The sequence below is a fragment of the Bos javanicus genome, chromosome 1 (genome assembly GCF_032452875.1).
Source record: "Bos javanicus breed banteng chromosome 1, ARS-OSU_banteng_1.0, whole genome shotgun sequence".
NCBI lineage: Eukaryota > Metazoa > Chordata > Mammalia > Artiodactyla > Bovidae > Bos > Bos javanicus.
The window spans coordinates 90,154,956-90,172,911 of record NC_083868.1 but is presented as its reverse complement, the minus strand read 5'-3'; the positions used below and the strand labels follow the sequence as shown (position 1 = coordinate 90,172,911).

Below are 17,956 nucleotides of genomic sequence, written 5' to 3'. Positions count from 1 at the left end.
TTTAATGTCAGATTTTTATTGCTGTGTAGCTTGAGGAGGTAAATTTTTGGTTAATATTATAATCAGCTAATTCTCAATATTAAGATTTTTAAAGCTCACATTTATAAATAAAGACAGGTTTAATTCTGACAATAATTAAAACAATGTTTTTTATATTACAGCAAAGTATAACATATACATCTGAATGGATATATTCACAATTCCACTAATACCCTCCCATCACTAATTTTATAACTTTGGGGTCATAAGTATTGTAGAATGGCAGTAACTAGTAAGAAGGCTTTCCCCTGCCCTTCCTGGCCACCTTCATATTCTTCCTTTTTGCCTACTTCCCTTTTTGACAATATACAGGTAACTATGGGCATGTACTTTCCTCTATTATAAAACAATCTTCTCTGGGATGTGTGCTAAAGGAAATAACTTTAAAATGAAAGAGAAATAACAAATGATTTCAACCTACTCATGTTTACCAGCCATGTTAGGTGAAAGCTGGAAAAACCCTATATTTCTTGCATTTTCAATTAAACATTAGGAGTTCAGCTAACAGACTGACTCTAAGATTTCCCATGAAATCACTCCAGAGCATCCACACTGATGCAATTAACTAAAAACTACAGAAAAGCAATGAAGAGTATCAGATATATGACTTCACTATGGCTCAAATTCCAAAACAATGAAGAGTGGTCACACAGATAAGAATAAAAGGCATCTGCACAGATTTAAGAATGAGCTGACAGAAAATCTAAGAAACCATTTCTATTCCTAACATAAATTCACATGTGAATTTCCCAAATATGAATGTTTTATTACTTATGTGATTAGCAGAGGAGAATAGTACTCTCAAGTATACTCTTTAACAAATTAACTTTTATAGAAGCTAATTACCTTGTCTACTCCAGCACTTAGGATGAAATTTCCTTTCTTATTCCATTTTAATGCAAATATGGGGCCTTTATGCTGCCCCAAAGTGCTAGCAAGGTTACCTAAAATTCAAAAGGAAAAACATTAAAATTACTTTAAGCTTTATAATTTGGATCAACAGTAAAAAACAAGTGGGAAAAAAAATGCTTTATTTACCATCTTTAGTCCATATTCTGGCAAACCCATCATAAGAACCAGTTGCTAGAAGTGTACCTTCACTCTGTTGGAGAAACACATTTCTTTCAATTATATAACCCAGAAAGGGTATTTAATTTTTATTAGAATATATTATGTTTAATCCCAAGTACAGCAGGTCTGGAACATTCTCTGCTTCAAGACCTTCAGCTTTGCCTATTTAGAAGTGCGAGAAAAGGCCTACAGAACACCCTTGATGCTGTGAAGCTAATATTTTGGCAGCATTCAGTCAGGGTGCAGGCCTCACACCCCAGTCTTGGAAGGGCAGTAACTGCTTGGGAGCAGGATTATCACCGCTCTTACAGGTGCTAAGGTCTACTTACTGTGCTCTCACAAAGGCCCAGGACTAAAGGTGGGGATCGGGTGGGGGATTAGAAAGGACATCAAAATCTTAACCTTACGATTTAATAAAGGTATTCAATCAAAATCAAAATCTTCCAAAATGTTTCACTATGATTAAAAGTTCTCATATTGTCCTTCCTCTAAGTCTTTTACTGTCTAAACTGTGTGTGTGTTCCAAACAATATTGTTTCAGATGATCAGATTCTTAAACATCACTACATTAAACATTTCTTTCGTTAATTTTTTCCTGTACCAATTCAAATAGCAATGCACACACACACACACACGAGTTAGAAAAGAGTGTAGGCTGACTTTATAGCTAACGAAGTGAGCACAACTGTCCGGAACTATTCTACTATGAGGAGAAATCTTTAACGTTTTCTCTAATCTTAAAATTTCCTACGGTGTCTTGCCTTGAATAACAGTACAACGGCAGGACTTGCTAAGATCTAGCCTACTCTGTGGAAATGCAAGTTTCGGAGTACATTACACAGACTATTGCTGAGATGAGTAAACATTACAGGAGAGAGACAATGAAATCCTGCCTCACTCAGTACTTTCTGATGCTTTTTTTGGTAAGAGAAATAAAAACAAGATCACCTTTTCAGACCTCTCCAGTCATCTAGCTGTACAGTTAAGTGAGAAACAAATGCTGTTTGTAGACGATGCAGATTCAGTTCTGCTAGGATCTGGAAATCCCCTATAGTTCTATCTAAGGAAGAAGGAGCAATGTTGAAGCTAACAGCACAAGTTTATTTCCAAACTCTGCACAATGCAAAGTTTCCTTTAAACTAATGGTTTTAGACCATGGACCACTAGTAAAGTAGGAGACTAATAAGGAACAGCTACCTCACAGGCTTCTGCTTTAGCCATGGAAATGAGCCATTAAACAACAATAACATTTTCTCCTTCAAGGGGAAGACTTAAGTTCATAGCAAATAATAAATCTTCCAAAAGTCTATACTTTCAAAAGCTTTAACTTGCAGTTCAGAAACACCAAGCTCAACAAATCATTTGTTAACAATCCTTTTCAGTGTAAACTATAAATTGCACTAAGTTAACATGGTCTCTGAGCCAAACAGCCTAAGAAGGCTATAAGGCCTTTGGCCTATGATATAGTAAGGTCCCATTTTAAGAACGGAATTCTTAGTTCTGACCCTACAATCAAATAACACCGTTTGGAATTCTCAACTTTATAGGTGGGAAAGGGTAAATACATTGTTGGAAATTTAGAAAAGAACACTTATCATGAGTTCTGGAAGAATTTCATAGTAACTAAGAACTTCTGATAGTGTAATCACTTTGAAAGACAGATCTTATTTCTTGGAAAGAGATTTAGAAGATACTTTGAAAAACCCCACAAAATGTTGTTAAAACAGAGGTCAGAGAAGGAAAGGATGTCCACTTGCTAAGAAAAGGACAGCTGACCTCTAAAATTCTTTATGACACTGATAACAGTCTAAGAAGTTACTAGAACCAGAGTTGGGGGAGTGGGAGGGTGTTAAAAAAATGAACATAAAGTTACAAAGAAGAAAAAAGACAACATGGAATAAAGGAAAAGATACAGAAACTTTTAAAATGCTAATTTCCCGCAAATTACTTATGGGAATGGTAGCAAAAAAAGCTGTTAAGTATATATTTGAAACTGAAAGGATGGAGCTTTATCAATAGTTAAATCAAATTTTCTGGTAAGTAAAAGTAATCAAAGATATTGAATCATATATAGAATAAGAATTCTAAGAGTCCTACAGCTAGAATAAAGCTTATAATCTAGACTAACAGTTCCTAAAAAGCAGCTGGCAATGAAGTTTTCATCAATTAACAGCAAAATGAGAGAAACAAAACTATGTTTCTATTACATAGATTTCTCTTCTACCCCTAACAAAGGACTTAGTAGTTAGGAACTTAATTAATACTGGAAGGTAGCCTTTCCCTTCCCCAGGGGATCTTCCTGACTCAGGAATCGAACTGGGTCTCCTGAATTTCAGACTTTACCAACTGAGCTATCAGGGAAGCCCATTAAGAACTTAGTACGTGCCTATTATTGGTTTCCATTTATTATTTGATTTATGTAAGACCATTAATACACTCCTACTTTACATGTGATGACAACGAAGTACAGAGTCATTCTACAGCTAGAGAAACTGAGGCTGGAAGATGAACCTTGTTCCAACTGCTCGAGGGCCAGTCTTTGCTTTTAACACATTTTGGGTTGGGGACTCCTAGTCTGCTGTTCTTATTAGTGAAATTCAAAAATACCTGAACACACAGACATACCCTGCCACTAGTTTGAGGCTCAGAGAGGTTACGTATGTTAGTAACTACATCCATCATGGACAATACAGTGATACTCACATTCCAATCTAGCGACGTCACATCCTTGTTGCTTGGGACGTCTTGCCCTCCTTCTCGTATACAATGTCTAAGCACTAACTGTGTGGAGCCACTCGTGCTGTTTTCACTAAGATTCCATATTCTTGCTGTTGAGTCTCCAGACCTATAAAGTATGCAACTTATTTTAAATTTTCATGATATTCTCAAGTATTACAGAAATCAAGGCAACAAATTTACATTCTGTTATTAATGACGCAAATACAAATTAGACTATCAGGCATTTCCATTTCCAGTATTTTTCTCAGTCTCCATTTTGGAGATGCCAAAATCACTCCTGAGGCAGTAGTTTAAAAACTCTAACATTACTTTATGAAGAAATAAACATTTATGGGGTAAAATGACCACAAACAAGCAACAACAAAAACCTGAAAGTGTAAACAATGTATTTGTAGAACATGCAATATTTCAGTAAAATACTTTTAGAAATCCATTTTAATTTCACTTTGAGAAACATACCCTGATGCCAAGAGATCACTAACGGGGTTCCAGGCACAGATGAAAACTTCAGATTCATGGCCCCGTAACACAACTGCTTTATTAGGAGGGATTTCAACATCCCCATCCACTTCCATCATATCAGTATGATTATCTGCATCATGAGAAACAGATGGAAAATTCCAGTTAGGTAATAATATCACAGCATATTGGGGGAAAAAAGGAATTCCTAACCAGCAGATAGAGTGTAACTTTCTTATTCCACTATGTCAGGTAATGTCGAAAATGACTATACAGAATTTATCACATGAAAAATAAATTCCAATCTTTAGTTAAATATGAATGTAATTTTTAAAAAAGAGATGTGCATCTAAGTGTGTGTTCAGAGATGGGGGAGCAGGACTAGAGGAAGACTGTGAAAGGTTAGGCCCAAACACAGTTAAAAATGATAAAATAGTTTGAATTAAATATAATCCATGCCAACACTATTCTGAATTTCTGCCAGTAGGGGTTGCTGATATCATTCATATAACATCGAGTTGCCTTTATATCTCCATGCCAAAGCTTTATTGTATCTGTTAATGACTACTGTTATAAATTATATTTAGAAATCAAATGCAGACACAAAGTTCACCTAACAATAAAAAAAAAAAAAAAAAAAAAAACGGTTTCTAAATATTTTTTTAAAAAGAATGAAAATAAGGTCCATGAAAGTAAATCTAGCTTTATGGAGCTTTAAGCATAAAAATCTGAATTGTGTGATACAAGTTAGGGGAACAAGTTGGCAAAAATTAAATAGACAGTATTAGTTCAGCTAAAATGAGGCATCCCCATAAAGCAAGTTTCTTTTTTAATGGAACTTAAAAAGATTCTTCTTTCAGCTCACTTGCTATAGTATGTGCTCCATTCTCCTCCCCATTTGCTGTGTTTTCTCCATTTTTTGCAGATCCTTGTTGGTTTGTCGCAGCTGCAGCAGCTGCAGCAGCTGCTGCTTGTTGCTGTGCAAGTTTATCTCTATAAGCTTGTTGTCTTGTTTGTACTACATCAGGCATTACGGCATCTATCAGTGACAGAGACTCTATTGGTCGACCATCAAACAAGGTACCATCCTGGATTTGAAAAATTGTGAGAAGAAAAATCAAAGGTAACACATTTAGAGTAATTTGTATTCATACAAGTTAACAGCAGAAAATCATCATTCCAAGAAAAAACACTTTTAGGTAATTTCCTGAGTGCATGTAAGAAAGGAAGGAAGGAACCGGGAGGGAAGAAGGAAACTAAAGGAAGCACTGTAAACAGCTGCTCCAACTGTCTTCCTCACCCAATTCTTACTGTTAAGTGTTGCACAGATCAAAGCTGAAATAGTGAAAGGAATTAAAAAAAAATAGGCCTGGAGGGTAAAAAGGCTTTCAATTATATTCCAAAGTTCTGTTAGTCAAAAGTAATGTGGGATAGTTAATAAAATGATAAGAGATTTGGTGCCACATTTTGGTAAATACTTCTTTAAAACTAAAAACTTTTAAAATAGTTTTGCTGAATGCAAAAGTTTCTTGTGATTTAATTAAAATATTAAGGCAGAAATAGACATCAATATCAATAGACATTAATACATACAATCACCTCATTTTACTACTGTTATTGTTTTTAAGACCTTGTTGCATTTGTTACAATACTGCTTCTGTTTTGTGTGTTGTTTTTTTGGCCCGAAAGCAGGTAGGTCAGCTCCCTGACCAGGGATTGAACCCATGCCACTCCACTGGAAGGCAAAATCTTAATCCTGGAATGCCAGGTAAGTCCCTCATTTTACTACTGTTGAAATATGAGCACAATAAGATTTAAAGACTTTCACAGCTGGAATTTGTTAACTGGTGCTATTCAAAGCGCAATCCAAGGACCAACAGTCCCACCATCACCTGGAAACTTGTTAGAAATGTAGACTCAAAGCTACAGAATCAAAATCTCTAAAGGGCTCAGGAATCTCTGTTTTAACAAGCTTTTGGGGAGAGTCTTATATGCACAGTAACATTTGAGAAGTACAGCTACAACTCACAGGCTAGTGTTCTTTAATTTTATCAAGTTGCTATAATTTTCCAAAGCTCCTCTCACTGGTATTAGGAAGTTCACAATAAATAAGTTCTAAAGCAAGCAGGAGAAGAGACACAGGCACAGAGCAAGTCAGAAATAGAAACAGTGCATATTAGCTAGAAACATGCATAAATGAAGCCTGGCTCACTTAAGCCAGTGAACACGCACTAAGTGGTGTGATGGGATGCTCCAAGTTACAAAACACTGCACATCTGTCTGAACTGTCGATTATAATGGAGTATTTGAGGAGCTGGAGCAAGTATTTAAACTTAAAAAAAAAGATTAAAATCAATACAGATATATTGTGGAGTACTATATTAAATCTAGAAAAATCTTTTTCAGAAAAAATGAAGACTTCAACTCTGGCCACTGGGAGAAATTGTTTTATCATTTTCTGCAATAAGTATACTTTGGGAGGCAAAGTGCTAAAAGACAATGAGGACACATTTAATTTAGTATCAGTAGATTTTTCAGTTATAGATATGAGGAAATTTAAAAAATAATCAATTTAGTACACTATAATTATAGTAATAAATACTGATGTAGAAACCATGGATGCTTTAGTTTTTAAAATACCTGCAAAAGGAAAGGGGAATATGTTAATCTCTGAAATGAAAATAAGGTAAAAAGCTCCATATACCACAAATCCTGACCATGTATAAAAATTTCCAGCTATACCAGGGTGTGCAGAGTCTTTCTGCATATTTTGGGCTTTGCAGACCTAAGGTCTCTGTCACAACCACTCAATGCTGCCACTGTAGCACAAAAGCTAGATAATACACAACTTAAGGAGTGTGACTGTGCCCCAAGCAAACGTTACAGAAACAAGCGGTAGGCAGACTTTGGCTCATAGGCCATAACTGACTGACATGAGTTAAACTACCTATATCATATAGACTGTAGACAGGTGCCTTCCAAAATCACGTACAACCAAATAACCCAAGATCTTCTAATTTCTCAATCAATTATGGTCTCAGTATTCCACAGCACAATTTTCTTATTTTAAAGAAAATTATTTCTTACTGTTTACTTATTAAACCATGTAAAAAGCAATAAGATAGTGGTCCTTATAGTTGAGAGCCATCAGCCTTGCCTGTGCGCCCTGGCACCACATTAGGAATAATGTCCTTCAGTTTTGTTTACCTGGTGAAGCTGAAGTCAGATAATGAATGAGCAAGCAAGATACCAGATATTTAAGGAAGCATTTAAGAGTAAGAATTAGTACTTGAACTAAGTCTTCCTTACCTCATTAATACTAACTTCTGCCTCTACATACTGTAGACCTTTCTGGATGATAGAAATCAATGCAGCAGGTGGGACGAGGGCACCATTAATGTTGGACTGACTGATATGGCTTTCTATACCGAAGGTGAACGCTGAATGAGAAAATCCTGAAAGCAAAAGAAAAGGTGTAACGATTTATTCTCCAAAGGGCAACATGCAATGTAACACAAAGGAAAGACTTCTGTAATCTTTCAAATCCACCTGACACCCATTTGAAATCCCAGACTGTTAGCTAAGGTCAAATATGTTTTTAAACAAAAGAAGTATCAAAATCCATAACCTTCATGTATTTTCCTCTTCACTTTAATTATATAACCGTAGCACATAACGTAATTTTCCTCAACAAACAGTATTAAACTTTAAAGTTGGGGAAAAGCCTTTCTAAGTCATGTGACTTAAATGCTTCACTCAAGATAAATTAAATGACAGTTAATATTTCTGTAGTATAAATTTTGTATTAAAATTTAAGATTAAATTTTAAATTAAAATTTCTGTATATAAATCATCATACATCTTGTAATTCTTATTTTGTAGGCTATTTTAAAAAACTACTTAGGAAATAAAAAGCAAACTAAAACATAAGGAATGAAAACTGTAATTTAATAATGAAAAATAATTTTCAAGCTTAACTTTCATTATATATATGATTAAATACTAAAAAAAGTTACTAATTTTTTGCTACTTAGTAATAACCCATCTAAATGGAAGCTTTAGAAAAAGAACAGCTGACAAGTGAAAATCCAAATTGTATGTCCATCAACAACTCTTTGATTTTAATTTGAAATACTCAAACCAAAATATTCACATAACAAAAGTCTAATTTTAAATAAAATTTAAGTCACTCTTGCTTTTTATGAAAGTCAAGTCCAAATCCAAAAGTAAAATTCTAGTAAACTGACAGACTGAGGGTGGTTATTCTCTTTACCAACATATCCATCAGAGCTTAACTAGTAACTATCATTAACGTTAAATAATTCAATTAAATTATACATCTGTACAGAATGTTAAATAAGGTAAATGAACACGGGCTTACTCGGGTCTTGATTAAACTAATTTAATCCATGTAACACGTTGTCAAGCCTGTCTATCCTTAGATGTTTAGTGCTTAGTCCACTTTTTTTTGTTTTGTTTTGTGCTTGCACTCTCAGACTCCTTGTGGCACTTATGAACAGTCTGTCATAAAATACTGTGGGCTCACAAAGAGCATGTGGCTAGAGGCTACTTTAATTGGTTAACAGAGAGTCATAGTACACCTAAGTTGATTTTCCTTAGGGCTGTCCCTTCCTTACCTCTTTGGGATACCCAACCATTTCTGTAACTACCCATAGTGAGAAGTAAGAATCGTTACCATCTTTCTAAATTCCATATATATGCGTTAGTATAGTGTATTGGTGTTTTGGACTCTGTGGGAGAGGGAGAGGGTGGGATGATTTGGGAGAATGGCATTGAAACATGTATAATATCATATAAGAAACGAATCGCTAGTCCAGGTTCGATGCAGGATACCGGATGGTTGGGGCTGGTGCACTGGGATGACCCAGAGGGATGGTACGGGGAGGGAGGTGGGAGTGGGGTTCAGGATTGGAAACACGTGTACACCCGTGGCAGATTCATGTTGATGTATGGCAAAATCAATATAATATTGTAAAGTTAAAAAAAAAAAAAATGCTTAAAAAGAAAATGCTATAAGTCTTGAATTTTGACTTCTTGATTTCACCCATAGACAAGATCATTATTAAAAAAGCATTTATAATCTGCAACTTAATCTGAGCTCACAAGGAAGGCACAAAAAATACAAATGAAAAAAGCACCGTTTTGCTCTGTCCCTATCAGGAAACCCAGAACTACTTGAGTATGAGCAGATCCCAGATCACCAGGATAGGAAACTGAGAAAAAAGACTAGGAAGGACTGGGGAGAAAGGTTATGAGATAATGGCAGTGAAATCCAGAAGCAGTGAGGCTGGAGACCCCTGTTCTCAATTTCATAACCCTCCCCAAATAAATTCTGCAGTAAATCATATAACAGAAAGGGGGAAAAAAAGCTAAACAACCAAGTGGCTTGGGGTAGAAGGCTGCAAGATAGACGATATCACTTACAGAGGGCCTGTATCATGCACTAATTTCTCATCTTAGCAGATGAGAAAACACAAAGAAAATAGATTTATTCCGGGACCATGGCCATAACCACTGCATTCCCCCCATCCTACTGAACAGTTAGAACAGGGTCAAGGATAAAGCTAAGGCAGAGTGAGCTCCTGCATATCAACAAAACATAAAAGACTGCATCATTATTCTTATTTCGTTTCAGGGTATTAGAAAGTGGCATCAGTAGCACTTGAGACAGTAAGACATTTTATTAAAAAGCAAGATACTTTGATTTTCCAAAGCCTTCTAAACTGCAGCAAAGTCTATGACTTCTGTACTCCAATTTCTGAGTACAATTTAAATAATTATTAATTACATTTAGACTCTGTTTAATTAGATGACAAAGTTCAAGATTATGTCCAAGAATATCCTAAAAGCTGCACGTAGAACAATGTCAATTTTTAACTGGAATGTTGCCTATGTTCTGAATTTTTTTGTGTGAGACCAGGTGCTCTCTGTTATCCTTAGGTATTACATATGCACTTATGATCTTCTCAAATAGCAAGAAAACAACCCTAAAGTCATCCTTAATAGTGTTTCGGCACTTATCGTTAATATATATTTGCCCTAAAGGAGGTCCATACTTAAAATGCTCTTCTTAAACACATGCTGAATTGAACAGTAACTTTTTTTAAATTTCTAGTTACAGCATTACAAAGCAGCTTAAAATTATGTTCAAAACTACTCCTCTTCTTCCCCTCCCTAAAACAACTTCTTCCTTAGAAACTTTTCATCTTGCCATGCTACACCTCAGGTCCTCCTCACTTCCCGTCAGCCCCTGGCATTCCACCATTCGCCAAACCCTATCAACTCTCCGTCTCTGGTCTGTCATCAGCTTTCCTTGTGTGCCCACACCTGGATTTTAGTCCCCCATCATCCTTTACCTGGACCACTGCTGTCGTAAGTTCCTTTCCTCTCTTCCCCAGTTAAGTACACTTGCAACACTATGGCTAGAAGACTACTTGTGAAACAAAAAATGATCATACCACTCCTTACTTGAGTACTTTCAACAATCCTTTTGGCCTTCATAATCAAGGTCAAATTCTCTAAGTGTGACACACAGTAACTTTTGCAATCTTTACCCTACTCATCTCTCCAGGCTTATCTCCCCACTTCAACCAAGACCTAGAATATACTGTGCTATCTCATGCCTTTGGGCTTTATGTGTTCCCACGCACTTTTCACCTATGTGAATAGAGGTGAAGTCCTTCCTCCTGCTGCTCCAGGATTGGTATTTCTCTTCTATACTAATCCTCTAATTTGTGTATGTGTAGCATTCTACGGGTTGTGTGTATATGTATGATTAATACAACTGGGATGTCTGAAGATGGGGTTAATGTCTAGTAATCTTTCAATTTTAGGAAACTAGATGTCACCTAATTTTACTAGTGTTCAATAAACATTTGTTAAATCAGAATGCAATTCTACTATAATTTATCTTGGCACATCAGGAAATCTATGAATCCAGAGAAAACATATGACTTAAATCTCCCTTGAAAAACTAAAACTTGAACCAGGGTTATGCCAAAATATATTTGCATTTATCTGTAAATATATATGCAGGCAATACTTTTTCAGGGACAGCTTTTGATCCACATAGTAAAAGGCAAAAGGCATCAACTCACAGTCTGTGAAATGCTTAAGTCTAGCCTGCTTGCCTAATATAGCATCCCTTCTTTCTAGGAGTCAAAGCAAAGCTGATATAAATAATACTTTGTATAAATTCTCTACAATCAAGTATTCTACACATTCACTAGAGGGATTAAAATCTGGGAGATAGAAAAGGAAATCCAGAGAGGAGTAAGGCAAAGTTCAGTATGCAGTAATTCAAGGATATTCAGTGGTCGGGACCGGCAGTGGTACGGGGGTCTGTGTGCGGTTACTTCTGAGGCCACGCACTGTCCCACGTAAGAAATGAGATCACAAGACAACCATTTTCTACATATGGCTTGTTTCAGGAGTGACCTCTCTTGGGATGACAGGGATGGTTTCCTCAAAGGGAAGTCAAGTCTTTCAGAGCCTGTCAACTCTACTTTGCAAATGGAGGGTATACGAGCATGAAAAAGGGCTCTGAATATGGTTATGGTGTAGGGTATCTGAACAGGGCCGGGGGCGGCGGGGGAGTGGCGGTGAGGTGGGAGGCAAAGCTTAACTACTAACACGATACAGTGCCCTATATGGAAGTAAAATCTGACTTACACAAGGCCCTCTTCTCAGCCTCAGGTCAGAAAAGCCCAGAAAATTATAACCCTGCTTCCATCACCACATACCCTCTTGACCCCAAATCTGTTTCCAATTCTATCCTATAGACCCAGAATTTTGTTTAGTACAAAAAGTTCCATATTTAAATGAGTGAAGGTTTTAGAAAAGGTAAAAAGAAGTAGAGAAAAAAATGCTACATGGGACCTTGTATGTTGAAAAGTTAGATGGACCTAACACTTATTTAAAAAAATAAAAAAAGGAAAGGAAGAAAGGAGTGAAGAAAAAAAATTACAATACCAAAACCCAAATACAACTGTTAAAATATTTTATTTCCTTTTGTCCAGCACAATACACTGGCTATGCAGTTTTGTGCCCTAATTTTGCCCTTTATATATATATATATATATCTGAATATTTTATATGAATTATATTTTCTGAAATAATTTTATTATAATATTCATCCAATAAATGTACCAGCTAGTAAATTATCCACCCCATGGCTGGACATTTGGATTTTCCAATGTTCACTCTTTAAAAGACTCTTACTTCAAATATCTATGTGTATAGGCTTTTGCCATGTATATATTTTTTTTTCTTTAGGATGGATTCCCTCAAAAGTTGAAGGGGACATCAGCACTTCAACGGAAGTTCATGACTGCCAAACTGCTTTTCAAAAAAACTGTACAAGTTTATGAAGCCATCAGCAATTTATACGTTTCCTTATATGCTTACTACGCTGGTTATTCCTAAAAAAACAAAAAGATTACTATTAAGATTGAACAAGTTCTCTGTTTGGCAACCATTAAAGGACCTTTGTCTTCTAACAAGTTTGTCAGTCGGAATGTGTAACAGGAATTTCCTTTATCAGCAAAAAAAATAGTTATTCAGTTTACAAAAAGAGGAGAAAAAGTGATTTGGATAAAAGTATAGTTAATTATCAGCATTTATGACAGCTGCTTGCTATTTATTGTTCATTAGTCATGTGTACAACAACTGTATGTATCAAATTAATGCCACTGCATATTTTATTATACAACAAAACTATGTACCTACTTGCAGTTTTGTAACTGACCATGTACTCACAAAAACTGAAAGACAAGACTCATGGTGGCAATATCAGATGCTGACCTTTCCTCTCCATTTCTTCATGGTGAAAGGCACATTACTGATAGCCATTTAATCTAAACTCCTTCCAGCCTGCTGTTAAAATCTGTTTATAAATAGCACCAGCGGAGGATATGTAAGAAGCAGTGTTTATCTAGCCCAGTTACCTTTATCTGAGTTAAGAGAAACTACACTATCATTTAACTGCTGATACTCTACTGGCCATTGGAGAGGTTAATACAAAAACCAATGAATGAAAAAGACAAACGAATGGGCTGTTGGGTATTACAGGTCAGAACCATAAAGTTATACATAAACATTCTGGCTACTTTGTGCCCACTATGATCATTATGATCATGTTTAGATTTCCAAATTAAGTGTGTGTTTGATGCATGACCTTATAAACAAATGTAACATTTTAAGCAAGCATCATGTAAGAAGTGGTGTGGTGCAAGGCCTATTTCCTGGGAGAAGCAATATCCTTTTGAAAAGAGTACAAGAGTGAAGTGGGGTGCAGGAGAGACAAGATCTTTCATGAAGTGAATGCTTTAAGCCTACATATATCATCACCTTCTCATAAATGGAGACTATATGGCAAGATGAATCTCAGTTCTAAAAACATGAGGATTTTTAAAAATAACAGTATTCAGAATCACAATCTAGAAAATTATTCAGTAATAAGGACATGTTGTTTCTGCATTTTCCAGTTAGTTTTCAATCATAAAATGCAACTGTTTCATAGTGTTCAACACAGGTTCATCTATGAGCTCCTAAACATGTAATAGATGACAATAAAATCTAGAACCAAGAATTCTCCCCTAAACCAAATACACAATTCAAGCAAAATTTCATCTTATACAAAGCAACAAGAAAAACGAGTGCCACAAAGTTCACAAATAATTGCCTGGAACAATTTCGTTAGAAAAAAATAAACAACTACAGGAGAGTCAAGTGACACAAAGCGGGCAGGAGTGAGGGGAGGGGGAGAAAATTTAAAAGATGCAAAGCAGCTTAGCTCCTCTAAAACTAACCCTGCATCAGTTTCTCTTGTATACAACCAACTATAATATTAGTATTTATTCTACCTACCATTGCTAAATATAAGTTATTAAGGTGATCAAGTTATTAATGTCCTTGGGTAAATGCTAATTAAAGGAACACACTGAATCAAATCAATCATTAATTGTAGCACTACATGTCAAATCCAAAAAGAAAAAAAAACAAATTTTATTCCCCAGGAAATATTTGTTAAATATGAAAAGTCTAGTTCATAACATCGCAAAATGATAATGATCAAAGTAATATGCTCAGGGTGAATTTTCCAGAGATTTAAATGAGAAAGATAGAAGGTTCCAGCAGAATAAAACTATACTACAATAAATTTTTCTCTTAATTGGTTTTAACAAATAAGGAAGGATGGCTTATTTCAGACAGAAGTTTATAAAACATTTGAGGCTGAATACCATGCTGTAGTTCCTTTTCAGCAAGTATTACTAACAAATTTTATAAATGAGAAAATGGGAGCTCTGAGAAGTTATGTAACCGGGGGTGGGGGGGGGGGGGGACTTTTACAGGTAATATTTTCTAGTACTGATAATAGTCATAATAGGAGATTTACCACATAGTATATGAAGTATTTAAGATTAAAACAAGTTAAGTGATTTTATTACCTCAGGAGATGGATCTCAAGATACTGTGAATATATAACACCTTCTTGTCAAGTTCTAATTATCCTACGACTAGTACAGATCCATCATTAATTGAGCCTAAGAACCACTTGGAACATCTGTAAAATGCAAATTCTGGGGCCCACTCCTAGTTCTCTTAAGTGATAGTGATGCAGGTGGTCAGAGGATCAAACTTCAGAATGCTGGTTATAGGTGGTTCTTAAATTTATTGCAAGCTGCCTTTCTAGAAAAACTGTCAAGTCAAAATGTCATCAGTGTAGTCTGATTTTCCCCTATAAATTCATAATGTAAATAGAAAGTTACCAATTTTATAAAGGGACTGGTGTTCACATTTTAGACATGTGGCTTAACATCATACTTCATCACCAGTACACCGTATACAGTTTTGTAAAGAATACACAAAGCACAACTAAGAACACAGTTAACAATTACATAGGATTTAATATGATAAATATTAGTCTACCATACAAGGTATTTTAAAAAAATATCATTTTTGCTTTACGTTTACTGCAACATAAAATACCTTAAAACATAAAATTTAGAAGCATTTTTTTCTGAGAACATAAGCAATTTTAGGACTTTTGATAAAATCACTGGACACTTTCATAAATTAACCCAGATTATTATTTTACTGTCCCTTTTACTTGCTATATTTTCCTGCAGCGATATAAAACATCATCTGTATTTCTCATCCACTGATCCTTCACACTATTTTTCACTTTAGTGTCTAATGCCTCAAAGCTCTGACTTAACTGGTGGTTGAATTCAAAGGCAGAAAAAGCAGAGTTTGTTCTGCCTCAATAACTTCTTTCTGCTATCGTCTAAAGTACTATATAACAATATCCAAATGTGAGCGTATGTGCTACAGCCCATGGGTCACTACCTTTTCTACTTTATTAATAATCATTATATCTTACGCAAAATATTCTACAGATTTTCTCTTTGGATCTGCCAGTATACCAACTGAAAACAAAACAAAACAAGATCTATCCATTTCAAAGCTTCATAACAAGTTATCCTGCATTCTTGGTTACTTTATTTTCTTCTTTTTCCCTCCCGGCCCTTGTTGGATATAATTTTCTCAGCTGTTTGAAGCCAGAGAGGAGTAGTGATGTTGCCTGGGAATAGAAAATTCCCACCCAAGAGAAAAGCTCAGAACTGGAATGCAGCTGGGAGTATCTCAGTAAGCAGATGATCTAAAATCTAAGGCCTTGTTTAAATTATCTGCCTAAGAAAAGGACAACTAACTAAGCCCTGGAAGAAGAATAACTGGAGTTTCAAGTCAAAATTGAAGGCTCAATATCCTACTCTATTCCTTTCACTCCTCTCCCCCAAAAAGTGACTAAACCAAAATTATCTTTTTATACCAAACTTTACCTTAATTAACATCCCAATAACTTTAAGTTATAATTCCTAAAATTCACACTCCAACATTTTCAACCACCAAATGATTCAACCTCATGTTAACAATCTAACTTTCCACTGCAGTCAATCTTTTCCACCATCTTACGTTCCATCCAACCCAAGTTTTTCCCTCTTCTAGTTTTTATTTTTTCCCCTTAATCCAGCCTACATTTTCCCTTGCGATATTCCTTCTTTTTTAGGATAACACCTCTTAATCTGTCTAGAAAACTTGGGAGATCACTGACTAACTTAATATTTATAACAAATAACTTTCAGTGATTTATATTTACTAATCAGCTCCCGATGAAATACATTATTAAGATTCAGGTCAAAGATACACTTAACCAACTGGGATGAGCCAAAAGCATTATGAAAAAGCAAATATAGCTTTTGAAATGCTTATTGCAACTAGGACCAGTAACATTAAGCTGAGAATTATGAATATACATTATCAAACTGATGGCATCTGAGAATTTATATGTTCCTACCAACCGTTTGCAATAATCTCACTTCATTACAAATTATAAAAATGATCTTTGAACAGTGAAAGCCAAACCACTTGTTACAAATATTTGCCTGAGATGATTCCAACATATTTGAAAGAGTCAGAGAGTTAAACCATGCAGTAACACATAGCTTTAAAATGGCAGTCCAGACATTAAGGAAACATACAAAGTTCAACAGTTTGGACTGGTACAAATTTCAAATGCATAAAAGGTTATTTTTAGGATATTAAAATAATTTGAGGCCTATTTACTTTATGAATGTACTCACCTGACTCTTGCAAGTATCTATATACCAAGAAGTTGACCTCATCACTGCTTATACTCATCTTTATTCCCACTTAAACCATGAGGTCACAACACAGGATATAACCCTAAAAATAAAACAAAGTTAATTAAGTATTTTCTCAATAAAATATTTTTAAACAAAATGTAAACAATGTTGTAAAAACCATTTGATTTTATTAAATAATGTAAAATGAAGGTTTTGATATTGCCTAATAATAAATCCTAACAAATAAAGATACTTCCAATAGTTAGTAGAAGATTATACAACCAAAACACAGCTGGGTCTCTTTTTCTGCAACATATTGGTTAAAAAGGATTAAAAATTTACAAAAGGGCCTCCAGTATCATATTTAATAATTATATCAAATAGCATAAAAAGTTGTTCCTCTTTTCTCCTTAACTGTAAAAAAGAGTTTATTTTAAGGATCAGAAAATGAATCATATAGGAAAAGACTGACTTCAGACTATGGGATTGGGGACCAGCCATCCATGCTGGTTTTGTTTACAAAATTTAGTAGGATTAAGTCTCTATTTTCTCAACATCTAATCTGCAATGTTCAAGTTTCAAAAAGCTCTAGGTATGCATAAGGCAGAGAGGTTGGAGTACAGTTCTGAAAACTCAAAATTCTCAGGAGGAGGGAAAGAGGGAAACTGACATATAGCTTAAATATATCCTAATTATACATAACTGTTCTCATGCCACAGAAAGGATTTAAAGTAAACTTTTCTGTACGGTGCCCAACAGTAAATATGTTAGGCTTTGCCAGTCATATAGTCAGTGTCACAACTACTCATCTGCAGTTGTAGTGCAAGAGCAGCAATGACACACGAATGACTGAGTGTGGCCATGTTCCAATAAAACAACTTATCAACACTAATATGTGAATTTCATATGACACTCTGATGTCATAAAATATTTTTCTTTTGATTTCTTTTTCAGCACTCAAAAAATCAAAACCCTTTCTT

General features: G+C 35.1%; 1 protein-coding gene across 2 annotated transcripts in view; it reads right to left on the bottom strand.

The window, feature by feature from the left end:
- The window catches only part of TBL1XR1 (TBL1X/Y related 1), a 74,218-nt gene that overhangs the window by 25,969 nt on the left and 30,293 nt on the right, over positions 1 to 17,956 (bottom strand). The window contains exons 2-8 of one of the 2 annotated variants that reach the window (XM_061415470.1): positions 16,974 to 17,076; positions 7,618 to 7,763; positions 5,174 to 5,396; positions 4,309 to 4,441; positions 3,814 to 3,955; positions 1,078 to 1,141; positions 886 to 983 (exon numbers count right to left, since the gene is read on the bottom strand). In XM_061415470.1, coding sequence (XP_061271454.1) covers positions 886 to 983; positions 1,078 to 1,141; positions 3,814 to 3,955; positions 4,309 to 4,441; positions 5,174 to 5,396; positions 7,618 to 7,763; positions 16,974 to 17,031 — 864 coding nt within the window. In that variant the 5' untranslated portion in view covers positions 17,032 to 17,076. The remainder of the gene's footprint in view (positions 1 to 885; positions 984 to 1,077; positions 1,142 to 3,813; positions 3,956 to 4,308; positions 4,442 to 5,173; positions 5,397 to 7,617; positions 7,764 to 16,973; positions 17,077 to 17,956) is intronic. The other variant, XM_061415473.1, reaches the window with a different exon arrangement.